Below are 23,712 nucleotides of genomic sequence, written 5' to 3'. Positions count from 1 at the left end.
GGTGGAGTATTTCTTTGCTTCTATTTGTACATTCATATATAAATCAGTAATGAGAGAGAGAGAGAGAGAGAGAGAGAGAGAGAGAGAGAGAGAGAGAGAGAGAGAGAGAGAGAGAGAGAGAGAGAGAATGACGTCACACTAATGAAATTACGTCACACTAATGATATGACGTCATGATTTGAAGAGGAGGAGGAGGAGGAGGAGGAGGAGGAGAAAAAAGAGAAAGAGGAGGAAGAAAATGAGAAGGAAGAGAAGAAGAGTAACCCTCCTCCTCCTCCTCCTCTTCTACTCCTCCTCCTCCTCCTCCTCCTCCTCCTCCTCCTCCTTTTTGATGAACCTTTTTTTATTTATCTCATGAGATGTCAATTAAAAAGGAGAGAGAGAGAGAGAGAGAGAGAGAGAGAGAGAGAGAGAGATGTTATTTTTTTTTCTCTACTGATCTGATTGGTGAGTCTTAATACGGCTCTCTCTCTCTCTCTCTCACTTGTTTGGATCCAATATAAAAAAGTCCCTCCTCCTATTCCTCCTCTTCTTCCTCCTCCTCCTCCTCCTCCTCCTCCTCTTCCTCTTCCTCCTCCTCCTCCTCCTCGTCTTCGTCAGCATATTACAACGTTTCCCAATGATATAACGAGAGCTATCATTGTTTCCTCTCTTATTTGGAGGAGGAGGAGGAGGAGGAGGAGGAGGAGGAGGAAGAGGAGGAGGGAAAGTTATGGAGGTATAGTGTAATGAATGTAAGGAGAGGAAGAGAAGAAGAAGAAGAAGAAGAAGAAGAAGAAGAAAGAAAGAAAGAAAGAGATAAACAGAAATATATATAAAAGAAAAGGAATAAGATAATTGAGAGAGAAGATTAAGAAAAAAAATAAGAGAGAGAGAGAGAGAGAGAGAGAGAGAGAGAGAATTAAACTCCACTTTCCGTGCGAACACTTGCCTAAAAACATTCATATATTCTCTCTCTCTCTCTCTCTCTCTCTGCTTATCTACCACATTATTTACTTTTAATGTTCTCAACCTCCTCCTCCTCCTCCTCCTCCTCCTCCTCCTCCTCCTCCTCCTCCTCCTCCTCCTCTTCCTCCTCCTCCTCTTCTTCCCTGTCATTTTCTTCCTCCAGTTCCAACTCTATATTACTAATCTTCTTCCTCCTCTTCTTCTTCCTCTTCCTCCTCCTCTTCTTCCTCCTCATATTACTGCAACTACCATGGCTACTTCTGTTCCTCCTCCTCCTCTTCCTCTTCCTCCTCCTCCTCCTCCTCCTCCTCCTCCTCCTCCTCCTCTTCCTCTGAGTTGAAAAGTTGCATGTGTGTAATTATCTTTTCGTGTGCGTGTGTGTGTGCGTGTGTGTGTGTGTGTGTGTGTGTGTGTGTGTGTGTGTAATTTAGTTCACGGAATCAACACCACACCTTACTAATCTCTCTCTCTCTGTTTGTCTATCTATCTATCTATTACTTAAGACATCGCGTGTTTACTCATTCTAACACACACACACACACACACACACACACACACACACACACACACACACACACACACACACACACACACACACACACACAACAAATAAAGCCCCGGCCCTCAAATGTGATATCTCTCTGTTCTTCTTTATCTTCTTGTTAATTCTCTTCCTCCTCCTCCTTTTCATTATCTCTTATTCCTTTTTAATCTTCGTTTTCCTCCTTTCTCCTTCCCCTTCTTTTCCTCTCTTCTGTCTCCTGCATTTATCTCCATTATTCTTATTTATCCTTCCAATCACCTTCCCTTCGCTTCTCTTCCCTTCCCTTCCTTTCCCTTCGTTCCCATAATTCCTTTTTCCTTTCTCTTCGTTTCCATTCCATCCCCTTCCATTTCTTCCCTTCCTTTCCCTTCCCTTCGATGTCACTCTCCATTCTTCCCTTGAGTTCCCATCATTTCTTTTCCCTTCCCTTCCCTTCTGTTCGTTCCCATTCCATACCCTTCCATTTCTTCCCTTCCTTTCCCTTCCCTTCGATGTCACTCTCCATTCTTCCCTTGAGTTCCCATCATTTCTTTTTCCCTTCCCTTCCCTTCTGTTCGTTCCCATTCCATACCCTTCCATTTCCTCCCTTCCCTTCCTTTCCCTTCTCTTCCCATCCCTTCCCTCCATCTTCCTTCCCTCCATTTCTCTTCCATAGATTCCAGACCCTTCCCTTCTCTTCCCATCCCTTCCCTCCATTTCTCTTCCATAGATTCCATACCCTTCCCTTCTCTTCCCATCCCTTCCCTTCCCTTCCTTCCCTCCATTTCTCTTCCATTAGATTCCATACCCTCCCCTTCCTCTCCCCTCCCTTCCCTCCCCTTTCCTTCCCTTCATTTCTCTTCCATTAGATTCCATACCCTTCCCTTCCCTTCCCTCCCTTCCCTCCCATCCCTTCCCATATTGTTATTGCGTCCATTATAAAAAAAAACCAAATACATAAATAAAAAAATAAAAAAACAAATAGCCTTTCAGTATATGAGTCATTCTGTGTGTGTGTGTGTGTGTGTGTGTGTGTGTGTGTGTGTGTGTGTGTGTGTGTGTGTGTGTGTGTGTGTGTGTGTGTGTTAGGAGGAGGAGATGGTTAAAGTTAATTTGGGGGGTCACTGGAGAGAGAGAGAGAGAGAGAGAGAGAGAGAGAGAGAGAGAGAGAGAGAGAGAGAGAGAGAGAGAGAGAGAGAGAGCATAAACACGCCACCTCCTATTCTTCTCTCCCTCTCTCCCTTCTTTCCTCCCTCCCTCCAAACCCTTTTCTCTCCCTTCCCCCTTTCTCCCTTCTATTCAACTCTCTCTCTCTCTCTCTCTCTCTCTCTCTCTCTACATTATTATTATTATTATTATTGTTGTTGTTGTTGTTGTTGTTGTTGTTGTTGTTGTTGTTGTTGTCGTTGTTGTTGTTAATGTAATTGTTCTCTCAACCCTTCGCCTCCTCCTCCTCTTCCTCCTCCTCCTCCTCTCTTCCTTAATTCTCCACTACATAACCACCTCCCCTCCTCCTCCTCCTCCTCCTCCTCCTCTCTTCCTTAATTCTCCACTACATAACCACCTCCTCTTCCTCTTCCTCCTCCTCCTCCTCCTCTCTTCCTTAATTCTCCACTACATAACCACCTCCTCTTCCTCTTCCTCCTCCTCCTCCTCTCTTCCTTAATTCTCCACTACATAACCACCTTCCCTCCTCCTCCTCCTCCTCCTCCGTAGTGGGCGTGGCTCCCCTTACTACTGCCGCAGGTAAGGGCGTGGCTATGGCCTGACGCAGCGGAGGAGGAGGAGGAGGAGGAGGAGGAGGAGGAGGAGGAGAAGAATGATGGATTATTAAATGTTTTGGAAGAGAGATAAGAAAGGAAGGAAGGAAGGAAGGAAGGAAGGCAAGAGGAGGAGGAGGAGGAGGATGAGGAGGTGAAAGATGGATTATTAAAATGTTTTGAAAGAAAGATAAGGAAGGAAGAAAGGTAAAAGGAGGAGGAGGAGGAGGAGGAGGAGGAGGAGGAGGAGGTGGTTGGAATAGTAACATGTTTTGAAAGGGAAAAAGAATGACGGAAGGAAGAGAGAGAGAGAGAGAGAGAGAGAGAGAGAGAGAGAGAGAGAGAGAGAGAGAGAGAGAGAGAGAGAGAGAGATCTCTTTCTCTCTCTCTCTCTCTCACACACACACGTTGAGAGAGAGAGAGAGAGAGAGAGAGAGAGAGAGAGAGAGAGAGAGAGAGAGAGAGAGAGAGAGAGAGAGAGAGAGAGAGAGAGAGAGAGAGAGAGAGAGAGAGAGTAAAAACAAGGTGTCAAGAGGAAGAAGGAAGAGGAGGAAATGGGTATGAGGATAAAGAAGAGGAGAAGGAGGAGGAGGAAGAGGAGGAGGAGGAGGAGGAGGCGCAGCGCTAAATCAATTGACAACTTTTCATTCTGTGGAAGTTGCGTATACTGAGAAAAACAACAACAACAACAATAATAATAATAATAATAATAATAATAATAATAATAATAATAATAATGATAATAATAATAAAATGTGTTGTTTACTCCGTGTTTAGTTTTACGGTATTTTTTAGAGAGAGAGAGAGAGAGAGAGAGAGAGAGAGAGTTTAATTGTGAACCAACTAAATTCCACCCCAAACTTCGGTGCACTTTTTATAAACACACACACACACACACACACACACACAAACACACACACACACAGATAAACAAACAGGTATACATACACATATTGCACGAAATGAAAACGTGTACACACACACACACACACACGCAATAAATAAATAATGAAAACGCGCGCGCAGACAATTTCCTTTCATGTTTAACTAAAAGCGATGTGTATGTATGTGTGTGTGTGTGTGTGTGTGTGCAAGGAAGTGGTTCTTATATATAAATGATAAAAAAGAAGTGTGTGTGTGTGTGTGTGTGTGTGTGTGTGTGTGTGTGTGTGTGTTATATCCGGTATTGATAATTAGACAGGTTACAGTTAAGCCCGTAGACAGATAACCCGAAATTGACCTCTTTTATGGCCACTCCTCTATACTTCCTTCTATACGAGCAATGCTAGCGAATATTTTCTCATTAATTTTAGCCCATGAGCTTTGTCCTTTAATGTAAAGAGAAATGAGCAATCCCCCTGCACGCGACTTTCTATTCCTGTTCATCCCCATACCACGTACTATCCAAATCCCTTATGCAAGAATGAACTCTAGCGTCTTCATTCTTCTACCCCTTCCGCTGGTAAACTCTTGAACAGCCTTAATTCCTTCGTCTTTATTTCTTCCTGCCTACGATTTGAACCACCCGAGACTGACTTCTCATCTGCCCTTTTGTTGTTTTATTTCAGTGGAGCAGCGTTCACATTTATTGCCTTTGAGCTGAGGATGTCAAAAACGTAACAAGAAGCAAAACATCCGAAACTGACCTCTCCTTTGGTCACTCTATACTTATCACTAAATGAGAGCAACAGTTAGCGAGCCTTTTTTTCTTTTTACGTCTTTTTGTTGCCCTTGAGTTGCTCTTTGTGCTGTAAAGAAAAAAAAATCCAGCTCACCGATACAGGTAGTGAGGAGGCCCAGAGGCTTGGACGGCTTGACAACGCTCGAGGTGAAGGGCCCCGACACACGCCTTGCCCCGCGGCCCTCCATGGCACGCTGGGACCCTGCTGTGGCACCTCCAGAGCAGCGGTGGCACTAATACGGCACTGTTAACACGTCACGTTGCCGCCGGGGGGGGAGGGGGCGGTTGACGGCACATGGCAGGTGTAACCACGGGGGTGGCACTCCAACAAGTTGCATTAAGGCATGGCGCGCTAAAAAGGCGGAATTGGATAATGGCACTGAGGTCATGGGCCGACGCGTGGCTTGTTAGCGAGTGGGCGTTGGTTCACCCGCGTGCATGCCCGGATTTGGTGTGCTGCTGCGTGCGTGTACGTGTGTGGGCGTGTGGGAGTGGCCGCGCGGGGTGTTCGTCCGTGCCAAGTGCAGGCACTCCGCTGACTGACTGACACACTCCCGTCGGCCTCACCTCAGACTCGACCCCCCTCATCCATAGCGCGCGGGGCAGACCAAGACCACCAGACCATGACACGCTTCCCCCCTTCCCCCTTACATTCACAATCAACAAGCACGGTAGAGTTAGGAGTCACTGACACACTCCCGTCGGCCTCACCTCAGACGCGATCCCCCTCACCATGGCGCGCGGGGAAGACCAACACCACCAGACCATGACACGCTTCCCCCCTTCCCCCACTCAACAATAACGGTAGAGTTAAGAGCGTACGCAAGGCGGCGGTGCTCATCTCCGTACCACTGGCCTCACCTCAGACTCGAGCCCCCTCAGGCGCGCGGGGCAGACCAAGACCACCAGACCCCCCTTTCCCTTACATACACGACCAATAATTACGGTAGAGTTAGGAGCATATACACGTGGCGTCTGTGCTCAACTTCATACCATTGACCTTTGAGCCTGTGGTGAGTGACAGCATTACCCCGGGACAGCTAAGCCATGGGAACAGCATCCGGGTTACCTTAGTTTACCTCCCCCAGATGTCCCCAGGTATTCCTTTAACAAGACCGAAAGAAAAGATGAACAGTTGGGTGGGCTGCAGGCTGACTGTACGTCCTAGAGGGATTCGAACCCAGGGCACGCAGTTTTGTGGTTGTGTAATACCAGAAGGTCAAGTATGGAATATGCACAGGATCACAAATGTAGGTTTCAAGGAGCGTAAGCAACAGAAACGCCGAAGTCTTCTTCAAACTATATTTAGCATTAGTTAGACCTCATCTTGACTATGCGATTCAGCTCTGGTCACTTTACTATAGAATGGATATCAAAATGTTAGAATCGGTGCAGAGGAGGATGACTAAGATGATTCAGGGGTTGAGAAACTTGCCATACGAGGAAAGACTCAAACAGTTAAACTTGCATTCTCTAGAAAGGCGAAGGGTGCGTGGAGATATGATCGAGGTTTATAAATGGATGAAGGGCTTTAATAAGGGGGATATTCATAAGGTTTTGTTGGAAAGAGAACCGGGTAGGACACGATGTAATGGGTTTAAACTGGATAAATTCAGATTCAACAGGGACATAGGCAAAAATTGGTTTACTAACAGAGTGGTTGATAAGTGGAATAGGCTTAGCAGTCAGGTGGTGAGTGCCAATACAATTGTCACATTCAAAAATAGATTAGATAAATTCATGGATAGCGATATTAGGTGGGGTTAGATACACGGGAGCTTAGGTTTAAAGGAGCTGCCTTGTACAGACCTACCGGCCTCTTGCAGACTCCTACGTTCTTATGTTTAAGTATCGTAAGTAATTAAGTGTCTCCCTCCGTACTTAAACCTACCTTTGTGATCCTGTGTAAATATTCCATACTTAACCTTCTAGCATTACGGTTCGGCACGCCAACCACTGCACCACGGGGACGCCAGTCATGTATGTGCATTATGTATTAGCATGGATTTCCCGGCACATATTATGGACTTAAACCCCGCGCGTCACGGCAGGACACACACCTCCATGCTTCCCCCTCCACCCACGGCCACCTCAAGACCATTACAGACCATGACATCTCCACACCCCCCACCATTACACACTTCCCCCTCCAACCATGGCCACCTCAAGACCACTACGGACCATGACATCTCCACATGCCCCCCATCACACACTTCCCCCTCCACCCATGGCCACCTCAAGACCACTACGGACCATGACATCTCCACATGCCCCCCATCACACACTTCCCCCTCCAACCATGGCCACCTCAAGACCACTACGGACCATGACATCTCCACACGCCCCCCACCTCACACTTCCCCCTCCACCCATGGCCACCTCAAGACCACTACAGACCATGACATCTCCACACGCCCCCCATCACACACTTCCCCCTCCACCCATGGCCACCTCAAGACCACTACGGACCATGACATCTCCACATGCCCCCCATCACACACTTCACCCTCCACCCATGGCCACCTCAAGACCACTACAGACCATGACATCTCCACACACCCCCACCATCACACACTTCCCCCTCCACCCATGGCCACCTCAAGACCACTACAGACCATGACATCTCCACACGCCCCCACCATCACACACTTCCCCCTCCACCCATGGCCACCTCAAGACCACTACAGACCATGACAACTCCACACGCCCCCACCATCACACACTTCCCCCTCCACCAATGGCCACCTCAAGACCACTACAGACCATGACATCTCCACACGCCCCCCACATCACACACTTCTCCCTCCACCCATGGCCACCTCAAGACCACTACAGACCATGACATCTCCACACGCCCCCACCATCACACACTTCCCCCTCCACCAATGGCCATCTCAGGACCACTACAGACCATGACACACCTCACCCGGCCCTCTCCACACAGACCAATACAATAACACTAAACCGCCCCTTCCAACCATCACAGACCATGACACACCTCTACACGCCCCCACCACACGTTTTCCCCTCCCCCTCTCCACACAACCAATACACCTGAACAGCATAGCATAACACGTCTTGCCACAGAGAGCAGCCTCAGCCTTACATGACCCCCCCCCCCATACTGTTCTCACACACACTAGCTCATGTCGGGAGGGTACCTGCTGGCGATTACAAGTCCAACACGCGATCATGCCGTAGTGAATTACATTAAGCGACTCTGCACACGCAAGCCACTGACGTCTGCACCCAAGGCTATATGCACCAAGTCGTCACAGGCAGGTTTGTAGGGGATACCGCTTGAAGCCAAATTAGAGAATGTAAAAAACAGGAATCTAGAGAAAACGAGGAATGGTGTACTAACTTAAATCTATCACTTCAACATGCCCACCCTCACACCCCCGTTTGTGATAAATATACGTACTAGACTCGTTTTTTCGGGTGGAGATTAACTTCCATGGGCAATTCAATAATACTTCTATGCCATGTAAGTAGTGCCAATTCTAGCTCTCAAGTCCTTTAAATTGGACCTTTTTGAAGTCTCCCACCCCGTTTATTTTTGGCAAGGTATAGGCCTATCCATTTACCTGTCACACCTGTAATGGCAAGGTCATTTACCTGTATCAACTATAAATGGTACGGTTCTTACCTGTCACACGTGATCGTCTGTCCGGCTGAGAGTTTAGTCCCAGGTAATACCCAGATACCCAAACCAGTGGCAAGTACATATCGATATAAATCATACTGCTTCAACCCTTGCTATTGTTAGGTAACCAATTCCTTGTTCCAGGTAATACCCAGATACCCAAACCAATGGCGAGTACATATTAAGACATAAATCATTCTACTTCAACCCTTGTTCTTCTTAGGTAACCAATTCCTTGTTCCAGGTAATACCCAGATACCCAAACCAATGGCGAGTACATATTAAGACATAAATCATACTGCTTCAACCCTTGCTCTTCTTAGGTAACCAATTCCTTGTTCCAGGTAATACCCAGATACCCAAACCAGTGGCAAGTACATATCAATTAAGACATAAATCATACTGCTTCAACCCTTACTCTTCTTAGGCAACCAATTCCTTGTTCCAGGTAATACCCAGATACCCAAACCAATGGCGAGTACATATCAAGACATAAATCATTCTACTTCAACCCTTGCTCTTCTTAGGCAACCAATTCCTTGTTCCAGGTAATACCCAGATACCCAAACCAATGGCGAGTACATATCAAGACATAAATCATTCCGCTTCAACCCTTGCTATTCTTAGGTATACCAATTCCTTGTTCCAGGTAATACCCAAACCAGTGACGAGTACATATCAATTAAGACATAAATCATTCCGCTTCAACCCTTGCTCTTCTTAGGTAACCAATTCCTTGTTCCAGGTAATACCCAGATACCCAAACCAATGGTGAGTACATATCAAGACATAAATCATACTGCTTCAACCCTTGCTCTTAGGTAACCAATTCCTTGTTCCAGGTAATACCCAAACCAATGGCGAGTACATATCAAGAAATTAAAATTGACTCCAATGAAAATTCAGAAAAGGACTGAATTCATATTGACTCAGTGCGATTATTGCTTTAACAGAACGTTCAGAAGAGTTGACGCAGACGTTCGATCTTATGAGCTGCAGCTAGAAATGATGAAATAAATGGGTTTCATGAGAGCATAGCCATTACTCAACACTACATATACGCCTGCTTAATATATTTGTATTTCCTGATAAGTGGATAATTACTTATTAAATTCAGCGAATCTCTTAATTGGTGGTAGGGCGCCGCCGCGAGTTTCGGCAGGAGATATTATACTTGTTGCCGTCTCAAGAAGGCGTTTGATGCAATGCATTACGAGGCACTCTGGGATCTCTATCGACTCCACAGGCTTCCTGCGAGTGTGTGTGTGTGTGTGGGCGTGTCCAGCTACTTTCTCGTGAACGCACTCCTTGCCCCATTACTTTTCAACACTTAAATGAATTGCTTATTAGGCAGAGTTGTGGATCCGTAGGCCTAATTGTGGAGCATCTGTTTGCAGTATCACACTTCTGTGGAGTCACTGGAGGTCTAGGTACGTGATGGCTCTCAAGGCACTGCACGAGGAGGCGAAACTCTTGAGAAGGGGCTCCTGGGCCAAGATCAAGATACAGGTGAGGAGGCTTACTAGATGAAACTAAAGTCTGTTCATTCTTATGGTGAGGACATTGTGGTCTTGGAAAGGTTCACATACCTTGGTAGAACAGTGCAGAACTATGGCAGGTCTCGTCAAATCTTACGACGGATTCTTTGCCACGCATTGCCTCGCTCAGCACGGGTGTATGGCGTTATCGATAGTTAACTGTGCATAAGGACAAAGATCCAAATCTCTTAGTTACATGTGTCCATCAATGTCTTACTGTATGGCTGTGAGACATGGGCATTGAATAGTGACTTGAAGAGGCGGACTGATATGCTTTTGATAAGTGCCTATTCAGAAGCATGGGATATCGCTTGAATGACAATGTGTCGAAGCGGTGATAACTCCGTGAAACTGATTCGAAGCTTATTACCTGCATACTCCGTGAACACCAGCTCCGGCTGTACGGGCATGAAGCACCCTACCCAGAACTCGACACTGCTAAGGGGACGTCCACAGAGTTCGTGGACTGAGCAAGTCGATAGATTCTGCCCTGCATGGAGACCTATCCGGAAGAACTCCCGGCTTGGAGTAGGGGTGGGCAGGTACCGGTACCAGTACCGGTATAATACTGATCCAAGATTTCCCCAAATTTGTCATTAAAATTGATGAAATTTCCCAATCTAGTGTCATGTCCCCAAAAAGTGGGAGCCCTGGTCAGGAAGGCTACCGGTTGGGGAAGTTGACAGGTCATGGACGTGAGGATGACGCATCCAGTACCAGTACGGCGAGCTGCCCAGCGGACTGAGGGTTACCAGATGCTGCCAAAAATTGCATTTTTCCCATGCATTACACAATGAGTTTTGGAGTTTTTCCCTTCTGAGCAGTTTCCAGGTCCTCTACTCCACATCTGTTAGCTACATCTGCACTGAATATTACGTCTGGGTTCTAAAATAAGGGTGAAAAGTCTGTTTCTATTCATGAAAATATAATTGTCAGTATAAAATAGTTATATATAAAGTTTTTAAATATACTAGAATTAACTTATTGCTATGTACAGTATTAAATAATTGACTAGATACAGCTGGAAGTCTTATGGTTGGCTTAGGTAATTCTCTCTCTCTCTCACACACACACACATATCAGTATCACAGTCTGCCTATCATCTTCTCTTCTTCCTCTTCCTTCTCTCATTCCTCTTTCCCTCCTCCTTCTTCTCCTCTTCCAGTTATTCATCTTCATTCCTCTTCCTCCTCCTTTTATTTTTTTCACTTTTAAATTTTTCGTTCCTTCCTCTTCCTCCTTTCATTCTCATTTCTTTTTCCTCCCAAGCCCAGCCAAGCCCAAGGAGCCTTACACACAGCCCGCCTCAGTCCCCGGCAGACTCACTCGGCCCCCGCGGCACTGAGGGGCGTCATGGCCTGGGTGACATGGCACTTGAGGTGGCGGTTGTAGTTTGCCTTGGTGGTGAAGGACTTGCCGCAGGACTTGCACTGGTGTGGGCGCTCCCCGCTGTGGGTCCTGAGGTGAAGCTTGTGGTTGTAGGCGGAGGAGAAGGAGCGGCCGCAGAGGGCGCAGACGTGGGGGCGGCGGAGGTGGTGGGCGGTGCGCATGTGGTGGCTGAGGTTGGAGCGGTAGTAGAAGGCCTCCTGGCACACCTGGCACTGGTGGGCGCGGGTGCCGGCGTGGCGGTCCAGGTGGTCGCGGAGGTCTGAGGCACGTGCCAGGACCTTCCCACAGACTCGACACGGCTTCCGGCCCTTCCCCGCGTGGCCGGCGACGTGGGCGGCCAGACCCGAGGCCGTGGCTAGGGTGTGTCCGCAGACCTGGCAGGGGAAGGTTGGCCGCTGGGCGCTGTGCACGGACAGGTGTGAGCGCAGTCCCGAGGCCTTGCTGAAGCCCTTCTTGCAGATGGTGCAGCGGTGCGCATAATGGCCCTCGTGCTCGGCCAGGTGGCGGCGGTACAGGGACTCCAGGGGGAAGCCACGGCCGCATATGTGGCACTGGTGGCTGTACTGGCCGGTGCAGGCGTCACGGTGCGCCTGCATGTTGCTGCGGTGGCTGAACGCGCGCCCACAGTTGTCGCAGGTGAAGGGCCGCTCCCCGGTGTGCGTACGGGCGTGCACCTGAAGATTCCTGTTGCTGGCGAAGGTCTTGTGGCAGGTGTGGCAGGTGTGGGTCTTGGCTGCGGCGGCGGCGGCGGTGTGCGTCTTCATGTGTGAGATGAGAGCCTGCAGCGACGCACACTCCCGCCCGCACACCTTGCAGGCCAGGCTCTCCTTGGTGTGCTCCTCAAGGTGCTTCTTGAGCTTGGCCTTGCGCAGGAAGATGTTGTCGCAGAGCTTGCATGGGTATGTCTTGTGCTGCTGGACATGGCGGGCCAGGGCGCGCTCCGAGCTGAACTTCTTACGGCACGTGTCGCAGGTGAAGGTGAAGGCGTAGGCTTTATGGCGGCGCTCAATGTGCCTTACGAGTGCCTGGCGGTTGCTGAAGACCTGATCGCACTGACGGCAAATTTGCAACTTCGCATGTTTCTTTGTCTTGATGTTCTTCGCCAGTAACGTCGGTTTGTGGTATTCTGTGGCATCCTCCTCCACTCTAGGGCACTCCTCCTCTTCCTCCTCCTCCTCCTCCACCTCCACTGGCTCTGGGTCCTTTGCAGGGGGCTCCTCAGGCTGGGAATCCTCCTCTGTTTGCTCTGGGTCCTTGCTTCTCTCCTGTGCCTCTGCCTCCTCCTCTGGGCAAGGCTGTGTCAAGGCTGTGGTCTGTGGTCTGTGCTGTGTCTCCATGTCCTCCTGCGCTACTGAAGGAGGAGGAAGAGGAGGAGGAGGAGGAGGTTCGGAAGGTACACTGCTCTCACTCACTGATGACACTGCCAACTTATTCTCCTCCTCCTCCTCATCTCCCTCCTCCTCTTCCTCAAGCTCCTCCTCCTCCTCTTCCTCCTCCTCCTCCTCTTCTTCCTCCTCCTCCTCGTCTTCATCCTCCTCCTCCTCCTCTTCCTCCTCTACCATAGGCTCCTGACAGGTCTGGGTATCGCAGTCGCTGGGTCGCGGGCCGCCAGATACAGTCACTTGTGGAGCGTCACCAATTAGATTACAGTCACAGTCTTCAATATCAATTTCACAGTCGACAAACACCATATTACTCTCACTGCTGACCGGTTTCGTGGCTGACTGCTGACCGACTGCCTGCTGGGCGACCGACTGGCTGACTGCACTCTGACCCTCCTGTCCCTCGATCTGACTGGGCGGTTTAGCGAGCGACGTTTGCTGGTCTAACTGGTTGACTGACTGGAGGTGATGTAGACTTGCCGTGGAGGTGGTGGCGGTGGTGTTGTGAGGCTGCGTCTGGTGCTGTGGGAGGTTGTGGTGGTGGTGGTAGTGGTGGTGGTGATGTTGTTGTTGTTGTTGTTGAGACGGCGGCTGTTGTTGCTGCTGTGTTTGTTCCTGTTGTTGTTGTTGTTGTTGATGGATGATATTATGCTGTTGTTGTTGGTCTTGTTGTTGTTGTTGCTGGTGGTGATGAAGGGACAGCTGCTGCATAGGCATATAGTGCTGAATATTCTGGTGGTGTTGCATAAAATCCTCCTGGTGGTGCGGTAGGTGGTGGTGGTAGACCTGCTGTGATTGGTGGTACTGCTGGTGTTGTTGCATATGCTGTTGTTGCTGTTGCTGTTGTTGAATGTGCTGTTGTTGTTGCTGTTGTTGTTGTTGGTGGTGGTGGTGGTAATTCTGGTGGTGGTTCTGCTGCTGTTGTTGTTGTTGTTGCTGCATCTGCTGTTGTTGCTGGAGGCGGTGGATTGTGGGCAACCCGATTCCACGCTTCTCGCAGTTTCCTTCCACATTGGTGATGAGGTACTTTCTGCCGGGCAAGGAGAGAAGAGAAAAGGGAGGAGAGGAGAGAGGGAGGAGAGAGAGGAGGAAGGAGGGAAGAGGAAGGAGGAAGAGAAGAGGGGAATGATTGGAGGAGGAGAAAAGAGGAAGAGAGGAATGATTGGAGGAGGAGGAGAAAAGAGGAAGAGAGGAATGATTGGAGGAGGAGGAGAAAAGAGGAAGAGAGGAATGATTGGAGGAGGAGGAGGAGGAGAAAAGAAGAAGAGAGGAATGATTGGAGGAGGAGGAGAAAAGAGGGAGAGAGGAATGACTGGAGGAGGAGGAGAAAAGAGGGAGAGAGGAATGATTGGAGGAGGAGGAGAAAAGAGGAAGAGAGGAATGATTGGAGGAGGAGGAGAAAAGAGGGAGAGAAGAATGATTGGAGGAGGAGGAGGAGAAAAGAGGAAGAGAAGAATGATTGGAGGAGGAGGAGAAAAGAGGGAGAGAAGAATGATTGGAGGAGGAGGAAGAGAAAAGAGGAAGAGAGGAATGGCTGGAGGAGGAGGAGAAAAGAGGAAGAGAGGAATGATTGGAGGAGGAGGAGAAAAGAGGAAGAGAAGAATGATTGGAGGAGGAGGAGAAAAGAGGAAGAGAAGAATGGTTGGAGGAGGAGGAGAAAAGAGGAAGAGAAGAATGATTGGAGGAGGAGGAGAAAAGAGGAAGAGAAGAATGGTTGGAGGAGGAGGAGAAAAGAGGAAGAGAAGAATGATTGGAGGAGGAGGAGGAGAAAAGAGGAAGAGAGGAATGGCTGGAGGAGGAGGAGAAAAGAGGAAGAGAAGAATGATTGGAGGAGGAGGAGGAGGAGAAAAGAGGAAGAGAGGAATGATTGGAGGAGGAGGAGAAAAGAGGAAGAGAAGAATGATTGGAGGAGGAGGAGAAAAGAGGAAGAGAGGAATGATTGGAGGAGGAGGAGAAAAGAGGAAGAGAAGAATGATTGGAGGAGGAGGAGGAGAAAAGAGGAAGAAAAGAATGATTGGAGGAGGAGGAGGAGGAGGAGGAGAAAAGAGGAAGAGAGGAATGATTGGAGGAGGAGGAGAAAAGAGGAAGAGAAGAATGATTGGAGGAGGAGGAGGAGAAAAGAGGAAGAGAGGAATGATTGGAGGAGGAGGAGAAAAGAGGAAGAGAGGAATGATTGGAGGAGGAGGAGAAAAGAGGAAGAGAGGAATGATTGGAGGAGGAGGAGGAGAAAAGAGGAAGAGAGGAATGATTGGAGGAGGAGGAGAAAAGAGGAAGAGAGGAATGACTGGAGGAGGAGGAGAAAAGAGGAAGAGAAGAATGATTGAAGGAGGAGGAGGAGGAGGAGAAAAGAGGAAGAGAGGAATGATTGGAGGAGAAGAGGAATGAGAGGAGGAAGAGGCAGAAGAAAAGAGGAATAAGAGGAGGAGAAGGAGAAGAGGAATAAGAGAAGGCAAGGAGAGAGAAGGATGAGCAGGCACAGTGTTCCATGGGACCTGGGTACAAGCTGGCAATGTTCACTTACTGCCAAGTGGCCTAAGACTACCCACATGCTATCCTGATGACCACATACCAACCCAGACTCTAGTAAATCTCTCTAAATAGGAGCTCTGGGGCAGCCCACTAATCACTGCTCCTATAAAGAGAAGTAGAAATACAGGTAAATAAGTACATAAAGAGCTGTGAGCTTACCTGTAGAGTGCCAGGCGGTGCTCCAAAACATCCACCTCGTTAACTAGGTGGAAGCACTTGCCGCAGATGGTGGTAGTGTGCAGGAGGTGTCGGGGCAGCACCACCCCCAAGAGGCCACTCAGCTTGTCGCCCACACTGACCTGCAACACCACGAAACACCAATGAAACACACACACACACACACACACACACACACAGAAGAGACTATCTATGTATCTATCAACACCACGCAACACCAATGAAACACACACACACACACACACACACACACAAACACACAGAAGAGACTATCTATGTATCTATCAACACCACGAAACACCAATGAAACACACACACACACACACACACACAGAAGAGACTATCTATGTATCTATCAACACCACGCAACACCAATGAAACACACACACACACACACACACACACACAGAAGAGACTATCTATGTATCTATCAACACCACGAAACACCAATGAAACACACACACACACACACACACACAGAAGAGACTATCTATGTATCTATCAACACCACGAAACACCAATGAAACACACACACACACACACACACACACAGAAGAGACTATCTATGTATCTATCAACACCACGAAACACCAATGAAACACACACACACACACACACACAGAAGAGACTATCTATGTATCTATCAACACCACGAAACACCAATGAAACACACACACACACACACACACACAGAAGAGACTATCTATGTATCTATCAACACCACGAAACACCAATGAAACACACACACACACACACACACACAGAAGAGACTATCTATGTATCTATCAACACCACGAAACACCAATGAAACACACACACACACACACACACACACACACAGAAGAGACTATCTATGTATCTATCAACACCACGAAACACCAATGAAACACACACACACACACACACACACACAGAAGAGACTATCTATGTATCTCTCAACACAACGCCACACCAATGAAACACACACACAAACACAAACACACAGAAGAGACTATCTATGTATCTATCAACACCACGCAACACCAATGAAACACACACACACACACACACACACACACAGAAGAGACTATCTATGTATCTATCAACACCACGCAACACCAATGATATTATGCTGGTGTGAACAAACATATAATGGGAGAAGATGGAATACAGATGAAAAAGAAGAGGAAGAGGAAGAAGAAGAAGAGGAAGAAAAATAAGGAATAATCTTTTAATACACTGGAACTTAAAATATACAAAATGACTCAGAAAATCAAACACACAAACACACACACACACACACACACATACAAACAGACTATCTATCCATCTATCTCTCTATCAACCGTACCTTCGACACCACCGTGATAACAGAGTCCATGGGGCAGGCTACCACACCACCAGCCTCACTCCCATGGTGGTGTGTGGTGGTGGTGGTGGTGAGGGTGTTGGCGGCAGCGTCGGGGGTGGTGGGGGAGTCACACACCAGACACACGTCCCCCGCCTCCTCCTCCTCCTCCTCACCTCCTCCTCCTGTCAAGCTGGTCTCGTCCCTCCCATTCTTCTTCTTGTACGAGGATGAAACATTGACTTCCTGAAAACAGCAGATACAGAACCAAACATTGACTTCCTGAAAACACCATTACAAGGGATGAAAGGAAATGAGAATGCTGGTTAATTCTTGCATAGGGAAGTCGGACAGCACAGGGATTTTATGGATACAGAAACAAACACTGACCTCCTGAAAACAGCATTAAAAGGGATGAAAGGAAATGAAAATGCTGGTTAACTCTTGCATTGGGATGTTGGACAGCACAGGGATAAGGCAAAATGAAGATACAGGGAAGCTCACTGATTTTTTTGGATACAGAACAAACAATGACCTCCTGAAAACATCATTAAAAGGGATGAAAGGAAATGAAAATGCTGGTTAACTCTTGCATTGGGAAGTTGGACAGCACAGGGATATGGCAAAATGAAGGTACAGGGAAGCTTTTGCACTGATTTTATGGATACAGAACCAAACATTGACCTCCTGAAAACAGCATTACAAGGGATGAAAGGAAATGAAAATGCTGGTTAACTCTTGCATTGGGATGTTGGACAGCACAGGGATAAGGCAAAATGAAGGTACAGGGAAGCTTTTGCACTGATTTTATGATACAGAACCAAACATTGACCTCCTGAAAACACCATTACAAGGGATGAAAGGAAATGAAAATGCTGGTTAACTCTTGCATTGGGATGTTGGACAGCACAGGGATAAGGCAAAATGAAGGTACAGGGAAGCTTTTGCACTGATTTTATGATACAGAACCAAACATTGACCTCCTGAAAACACCATTACAGGGGATGAAAGGAAATGAAAATGCTGGTTAACTCTTGCATTGGGAAGTTGGACAGCACAGGGATAAGGCAAAATGAAGATACAGGGAAGCTCTTGCACTGATTTTAAGGATACAGAACCAAACAATGACCTCCTGAAAACACCATTACAAGGGATGAAAGGAAATGAAAATGCTGGTTAACTCTTGCATTGGGAAGTTGGACAGCACAGGGATATGGCAAAATGAAGGTACAGGGAAGCTTTTGCACTGATTTTATGGATACAGAACCAAACAATGACCTCCTGAAAACACCATTACAGGGGATGAAAGGAAATGAAAATGCTGGTTAACTCTTGCATTGGGAAGTTGGACAGCACAGGGATATGGCAAAATGAAGGTACAGGGAAGCTTTTGCACTGATTTTATGGATACAGAACCACAAACAAACCCTGAACTTTCTATAAACAACCATTAGCAAAACAATCTTCCTGCAGAACTATTAACAAGATAGCTAAACATGATAAACCATTGACTTCATGAATACTGAACTCGTAACAAACCCTAAACTTTCCCCAAACAACCATTAGCATAACATTATCTTCCTGCAAAACCGTTAACAAAGTCATATATTCACATTCATTTTCATTTTCTCAGATGCTTTAGACTCTCACAAATATTCCCAAGGGGACAAAATAAGATTAGTTTGGTTCTAATGAGTGCTTTTTACATTCACAGTACAGCAGAAGCCTTGTCAAACTACCACTAGGATCATAAAACTACCCAGACACAACCTCTATGAAAGCCCTATTAAACATGGGTGGGTAAGTGTGTAAGCTTTAAAATATTAGAGAATTAAGTATGAAAAAACAGCCCACACTAACCTTAGGAATCGGAAGGGCATGGGAGGAGCAGGGCAGAGATGAGACCACTCCCTCCTGTTGCTGTTGTTGTGTTCCCTCCTCTCTCTCCTGGCATGAACTTCTGCTCTCTGGGTCCTTCTTCTTGAACCTCATTTGGCAGCTTCCCTGGAGAGTACGAATGGTCACTCTATACTAAGGTTAAGTTATGTCTAAGGCCACTAACCTTCTATGTATTTGGCCACTGCTTTCTTTATTAGTGGGAATTAAGCCAAAAATGAATATACTGGTTAACTCTTGCATGAGGAAGGATGGAAGGAAAACTGAAGATACAGGTTAACTCTTGCATAAGGAAATCGGACAGCACAGGGATTAGCCAGAGTCAAAAGCTCCATTGCACTGCTCAAATCTATCCCTCATAAATACAAAATGAAAGTACTTGTTAAGTCTTGCATAAGGAAATTGGACAGAACAGGGATGAAGGAGTTGACAGCTGCTCAAATCTATTCCTCATAAATACAAAATGAAAGTACCTGTTAACTCTTGCATAAGGAAATTGGACAGCACAGGGATGAAGGAGTTGACAGCTACACTACACAGCTCAAATCTATCCCTCATAAATCCAATCTGCTCACCTCAATCATCTCCGTCTTAGCTTGCGAGATGCAGTCCAGCTGGCCGGTTGCGTGGGGGAGGGCCGTGGGCTGTGAGGGGTTGGTGTGGGGGTGTGCGGTGGGGCCCGTGGTGGTGTGCGGGTGTGTGGTTTGATGTGTGGTAGTATGTGGATGACTGGCAGGCTGTGTGGTTGTGTGTGGGTGAACGGTGGGCTGTGTGGTTGTGTGTGGGTGAGTGGTATGCTGTGTGGTTGAGTGTGGATGAGTGGTATGCTGTGTGGTTGTGTGTGGGTGAGTGGTATGCTGTGTGGTTGTGTGTGGGTGAGTGGTATGCTGTGTGGTTGTGTGTGGATGACTGGTGGGCTGTGTGGTTGTGTGCGGATGGGTGGCGTTGTGTGTGGTTGTGTGTGGGTGAGTGGTATGCTGCGTGGTTGTGTGTGGGTGAGTGGTGGGCTGTGTGGTTGTGTGTGGATGACTGGTGGGCTGTGAGGTTGAGTGCTGATGGGTGACATTGTGTGTGGTTGTGTGTGGGTGACTGGAAGGCTGTGTGGTTGAATGTGGATGACTGGTGGGCTGTGAGGTTGAGTGCTGATGGGTGACATTGTGTGTGGTTGTGTGTGGGTGACTGGAAGGCTGTGTGGTTGAATGTGGATGACTGGTGGGCTGTGTGGTTGTGCGCGGATGGGTGACGTTGTGTGTGGTTGTGTGTGGGTGAGTGGCGGACTGTGTGGTTGAGTGCGGGTGAGTGTTGTGGTGTGTGGTTCTGTGTGGATGAGTGTGTGGGTGCGCCTGGGCCTGAGTGGTGGAAGATGAGGAAGATGTGGAGGCTGAGGAAGAGGAGGAGGAGGAGGAGGAGGGAGCCGAGTGGGGGAGAGGAAGAGCTGCTTGTGGAGGGAGGAGAAGAGATGATGTAGGTATTTTCTCCCCATTTCCTCCACCTCCACCACCACCACTGCTTTCACCTCCACCTCCACCTCCACCACTGTCACTACCACTGATGCCACCACCACCACCACCACCACATTCCTGCAACACCAGAGAAAGGAAATGTGTGAATATACTTTGAAATAGTAATAATAATAACAATAAAAAATTATGCATGTGGTCAAAATTAACATGGATAAAGAAAGAGAAAAGGAAGAAAGGAAGAAAAAGGATGAAGAGAGGGAAAAGAGGAAGAGGAAAAAGAGGAAAGGAAGAAAAGGGAAGAAGAGGAAAGAGGAGGAAAGAGGAAAACGAGACTGAAAAAAATAATAAAAAAAAAGAAATTATCAGTAAATATAAAAAAAGGAGAAATTGATGAGTGAAATAAAAAAGATCGACATAAAAGGAAAAACAAAAACAAATTCACACAAAAAATAAAAAAAAATAATAAGATATTCATATTTATTTCCTTTTTTATGCCCTTGAAAAAAAAAAAAAAGTAAAAATATCGTCAGAATATCTCGACAACTCACCATGGGGTCGGGGCGCTGGGGAGGGCGGGGGTCAGCACGGGGGTCCTGCTGGTAGTTCAACGGGGCAAAATACGGAAGAAACGGCGCCCCGGGGATAGGCTGGTACTCATAGTGTGACCGGGGCATTGCCGGGGTGATGGGTGGAGGAATTACGGGGTCGACCACACCCATCGTAACCTGGAGGGAGTGTCCTGGGGGTCTCGTCTTACCCTGGGGGGCTTCAACTTGCTGGTCCCCCCCTGTGAACGCCTCCCCAGTACCACCTGCTCCTCCTACACCACCTGTGACCATGCATTTGTTCCAGCTTGCTTCGAGGCGACAGTCTGTGTAGGAGTATGTATAAGGGTGAGCCATGGGGTTGTGTGCGGCACCAGGGCGGGGCGGGGTGGACGCTGACCCGCCCCCGATGGCCACCCCGCATGCACTCATCCCCTCCCAGCTTCGCCCCGCTACACCGTCCTCCGTCCCGTACACCCCCATGCGTGAGTAGTCGTCGAATGGCCGCTGGTCCGGGGCGGGGCGGGTGTCCTCCCAGCATTGCCGCCCCGCCCCGCTGCTCTCTGCCACTACCTCCGCTAGGCCGCCCCGCATGCTCTCCCCGAGGTTGGCGAAGTAGGATGAGCCTGTGGGGTGTGGGGTGAGATTAGAGAGAGAGAGAGAGAGAGAGAGAGAGAGAGAGAGAGAGAGAGAGAGAGAGAGAGAGAGTATATATATGTCAAAACTGTAAAGAAAAATATATATTCACAAATGACAAAAAATATCGAAAAAACTAAATCAAAAAAATAAAATAAAAAACTGCGAAATCCAAACACACAAATCTTACCTGCCGAGGGCGACGCATGGGGTGGTATGGGGTATGAGGCAGGGGGTGGAGGGGGCGGGGGCAGCGGCGGGGGGTGATGGGGGTGCTGTGACGGGGGTGGAGGAGGAGGAGGAGGGGGAGGGGGGGCCAGGAGGGGGGAATAGAGGGGGGGCTGCGCTGTCATGATCGGGCGGAGAAGCGACTGTTGGGAATTAAGAATCGGGGAGTAGTAATACCCCCCACCGCCCCCTCCGGCCTGGGGTATGGGGTAGGCGGCCATATTGGGTGGGATCGAGGCCACACTACCCCCCTCGACGCCAATCTCCCCCTGTGGGTATGTGGTTCGTGCACTGGGGGAGGCGGAAGATGTGGCCCCTGTCAGATATCCGAGAGATGTGACAAGTCCGACAGCGCTTGCGGCCACACCCTCCCCTGTGGCTCCTAGGTGGGTATGGGTGTGGCCTTGGTATGCCTCAGGGGTGCTGGCAGGGGGCACTGTGTCACATCCCCCTACATCTCTCTTCCCCCTGTGGCTCCCTGGGTTAGTTTCTTCACCTCCGCTACCCCCAGTTTCCCTTGTTCCTCCCCCTCCTCCTCCTCCTCCTCCTCCTCTTCCTTCTTCATTGCCTTCTCTTCCTCCTCCAGTTTTGTTCATCTCTGTAAATCTTGAGTTGGTGTTTTCAGAATCTTCCGCCTCTTACGTCAACCATTTCCATAGGCCTAAGAGAAGTAATTAGGTTTTCATAAGTATTTAAGCCGTTTCCATAGGCTCTTGCTCATGAGTATTTTAGACGTTTCCATAGGCCTAAAAGGAGAGTAATTGTGTCTTCATAAGTATTTTAGCCATTTCCATAGGCCTACAAGGAGTAATTGGGTTTTCATAAATGTTTTAGCCGTTTCCATAGGCCTAAAAGGAGAGTAATTGGGTCTTCATAAGTATTTTAGCCGTTTCCATAGGCCTACAAGGAGAGTAATTGGGTTTTCATAAATGTTTCAGCCGTTTCCATAGGCCTACAAGGAGTTTGGTTTTCATAAGTGTTTTAGTCGTTTCCATAGGCCTAAAAGGAGTAATTGGGTCTTCATAAGTATTTTAGCCGTTTCCATAGGCCTACAAGGAGAGTAATTTGGTTTTCATAAGTGATTTAGTCGTTTCCATAGGCCTAAAAGGAGAGTCATTGGGTATTAACTCCACTGCACTTCCTCCTTACAGCCACAAAATCTTGAGTTGGTGTTTTTTAGAAGCTTCCACCTCTCACGTTAGCCGTTTCCATAGGCCTACAAGGAGAGTAATTGTGTTTTCATAAGTATTTCTTCACATTCATGGCACAGGGGCATTAACTACCCTTGGAAATGCCCGAAACGAAAGGTATTAACTCAACTGCTCCCTCCTTGCAGCCATTAGTCAGCTGGCAATGTTTTGGGTCCGTTGCCAAATTATCGTACTCAGAGCATTTCAGCATTTTCCGGCCTATGTCTAATTGGATTATGTACTGTTGTTTTAATGAGCTTGGATAGGCTGGCGCATTGGTTGGTGAGACCTTTCAGTTCTAGGCCTGACGGTTCACTCTAGCATGGCTCATAGGGAAAGGGCATCCAGGTAAGAAATCCAGGTAATATCCGCGTATTTACCGGCTTCTGGCCCATAACCATTGCCAAGAAGCACCAATAATTAACCATTTAGGCGAAAACAATATATAAAGGCAGTTATTTGGGTGATGACAGCAGTTTTGGGTCGGAAATCGGGAAACATAAGAAGCAGAGTACGACAATGTTTTGGCTGCTGGGGCCGAGCTGACCTTCTTTTGACATATATAGCTTTTAATCGCTTTACACCTAATTTCATGTATTTAGGAGGCGATTTGATGCATGATTTTAGAATATAAATAGCCGAAAAAAGGTTAAAATAGGGAAAATAGTCGAAATGGAGTAGTTGAAAGACCTATATTTATTGAAAGACCTATATATTTAACACTTCATATTATGTATTTAGGTGGTTAAGACATACTTGTACAATTTAAATAGCCGAAAAAAGGTTAAAATAGGAGAAATAGTCGAAATGGCGTAGTTGAAAGACCTATACCACTTGACACTTGTGATTATGCA

At 47.7% G+C, this 23,712-nt stretch overlaps 2 protein-coding genes and 1 pseudogene across 2 annotated transcripts; 1 reads left to right on the top strand and 2 right to left on the bottom strand.

Annotated features, from left to right (window-relative positions):
* Nucleotides 1–5,564, bottom strand: part of LOC126980556 (uncharacterized) — a 38,997-nt pseudogene extending 33,433 nt beyond the window's left edge.
* Nucleotides 5,565–6,913: 1,349 nt separating this feature from the next.
* Nucleotides 6,914–7,606, top strand: LOC126980639 (uncharacterized). The gene has a single exon (XM_050830741.1). The coding sequence runs from the start codon at nt 6,914–6,916 to the stop codon at nt 7,604–7,606; it is 693 nt and encodes a 230-aa protein (XP_050686698.1).
* A 3,389-nt stretch (nt 7,607–10,995) lies between these two features.
* LOC126980555 (uncharacterized) lies at nt 10,996–22,607 on the bottom strand. Its single transcript, XM_050830615.1, has 7 exons — nt 21,631–22,607; nt 20,808–21,430; nt 19,372–20,376; nt 18,761–18,904; nt 16,904–17,146; nt 15,556–15,695; nt 10,996–13,897 (listed from the first exon to the last, which is right to left on the bottom strand). Exons 1-7 carry the CDS (start codon nt 22,262–22,264, stop codon nt 11,419–11,421), a joined length of 5,268 nt encoding a protein of 1,755 aa, XP_050686572.1. The 5' UTR covers nt 22,265–22,607; the 3' UTR covers nt 10,996–11,418.
* Nucleotides 22,608–23,712: the final 1,105 nt, after the last annotated feature.

This window comes from Eriocheir sinensis, chromosome 44 (assembly GCF_024679095.1).
Source record: "Eriocheir sinensis breed Jianghai 21 chromosome 44, ASM2467909v1, whole genome shotgun sequence".
NCBI lineage: Eukaryota > Metazoa > Arthropoda > Malacostraca > Decapoda > Varunidae > Eriocheir > Eriocheir sinensis.
The sequence above is the reverse complement of the archived record's forward strand: the minus strand, read 5'-3'. Positions and strand labels throughout refer to the sequence as shown.

Excerpts from the sequence above, each read along its gene's own strand:
- LOC126980639 (XM_050830741.1), top strand. The coding sequence starts at position 6,914 with ATGGATTTCCCGGCACATATTATGGACTTAAACCCCGCGCGTCACGGC.
- LOC126980555 (XM_050830615.1), bottom strand. The coding sequence starts at position 22,264 with ATGAACAAAACTGGAGGAGGAAGAGAAGGCAATGAAGAAGGAAGAGGA. Across the intron at positions 20,377-20,807 it reads CCCAGCGCCCCGACCCCATG|GAATGTGGTGGTGGTGGTGG; the intron begins GTGAGTTGTCGA and ends CTGGTGTTGCAG. Across the intron at positions 15,696-16,903 it reads TTATCACGGTGGTGTCGAAG|GTCAGTGTGGGCGACAAGCT; the intron begins GTACGGTTGATA and ends GTGGTGTTGCAG.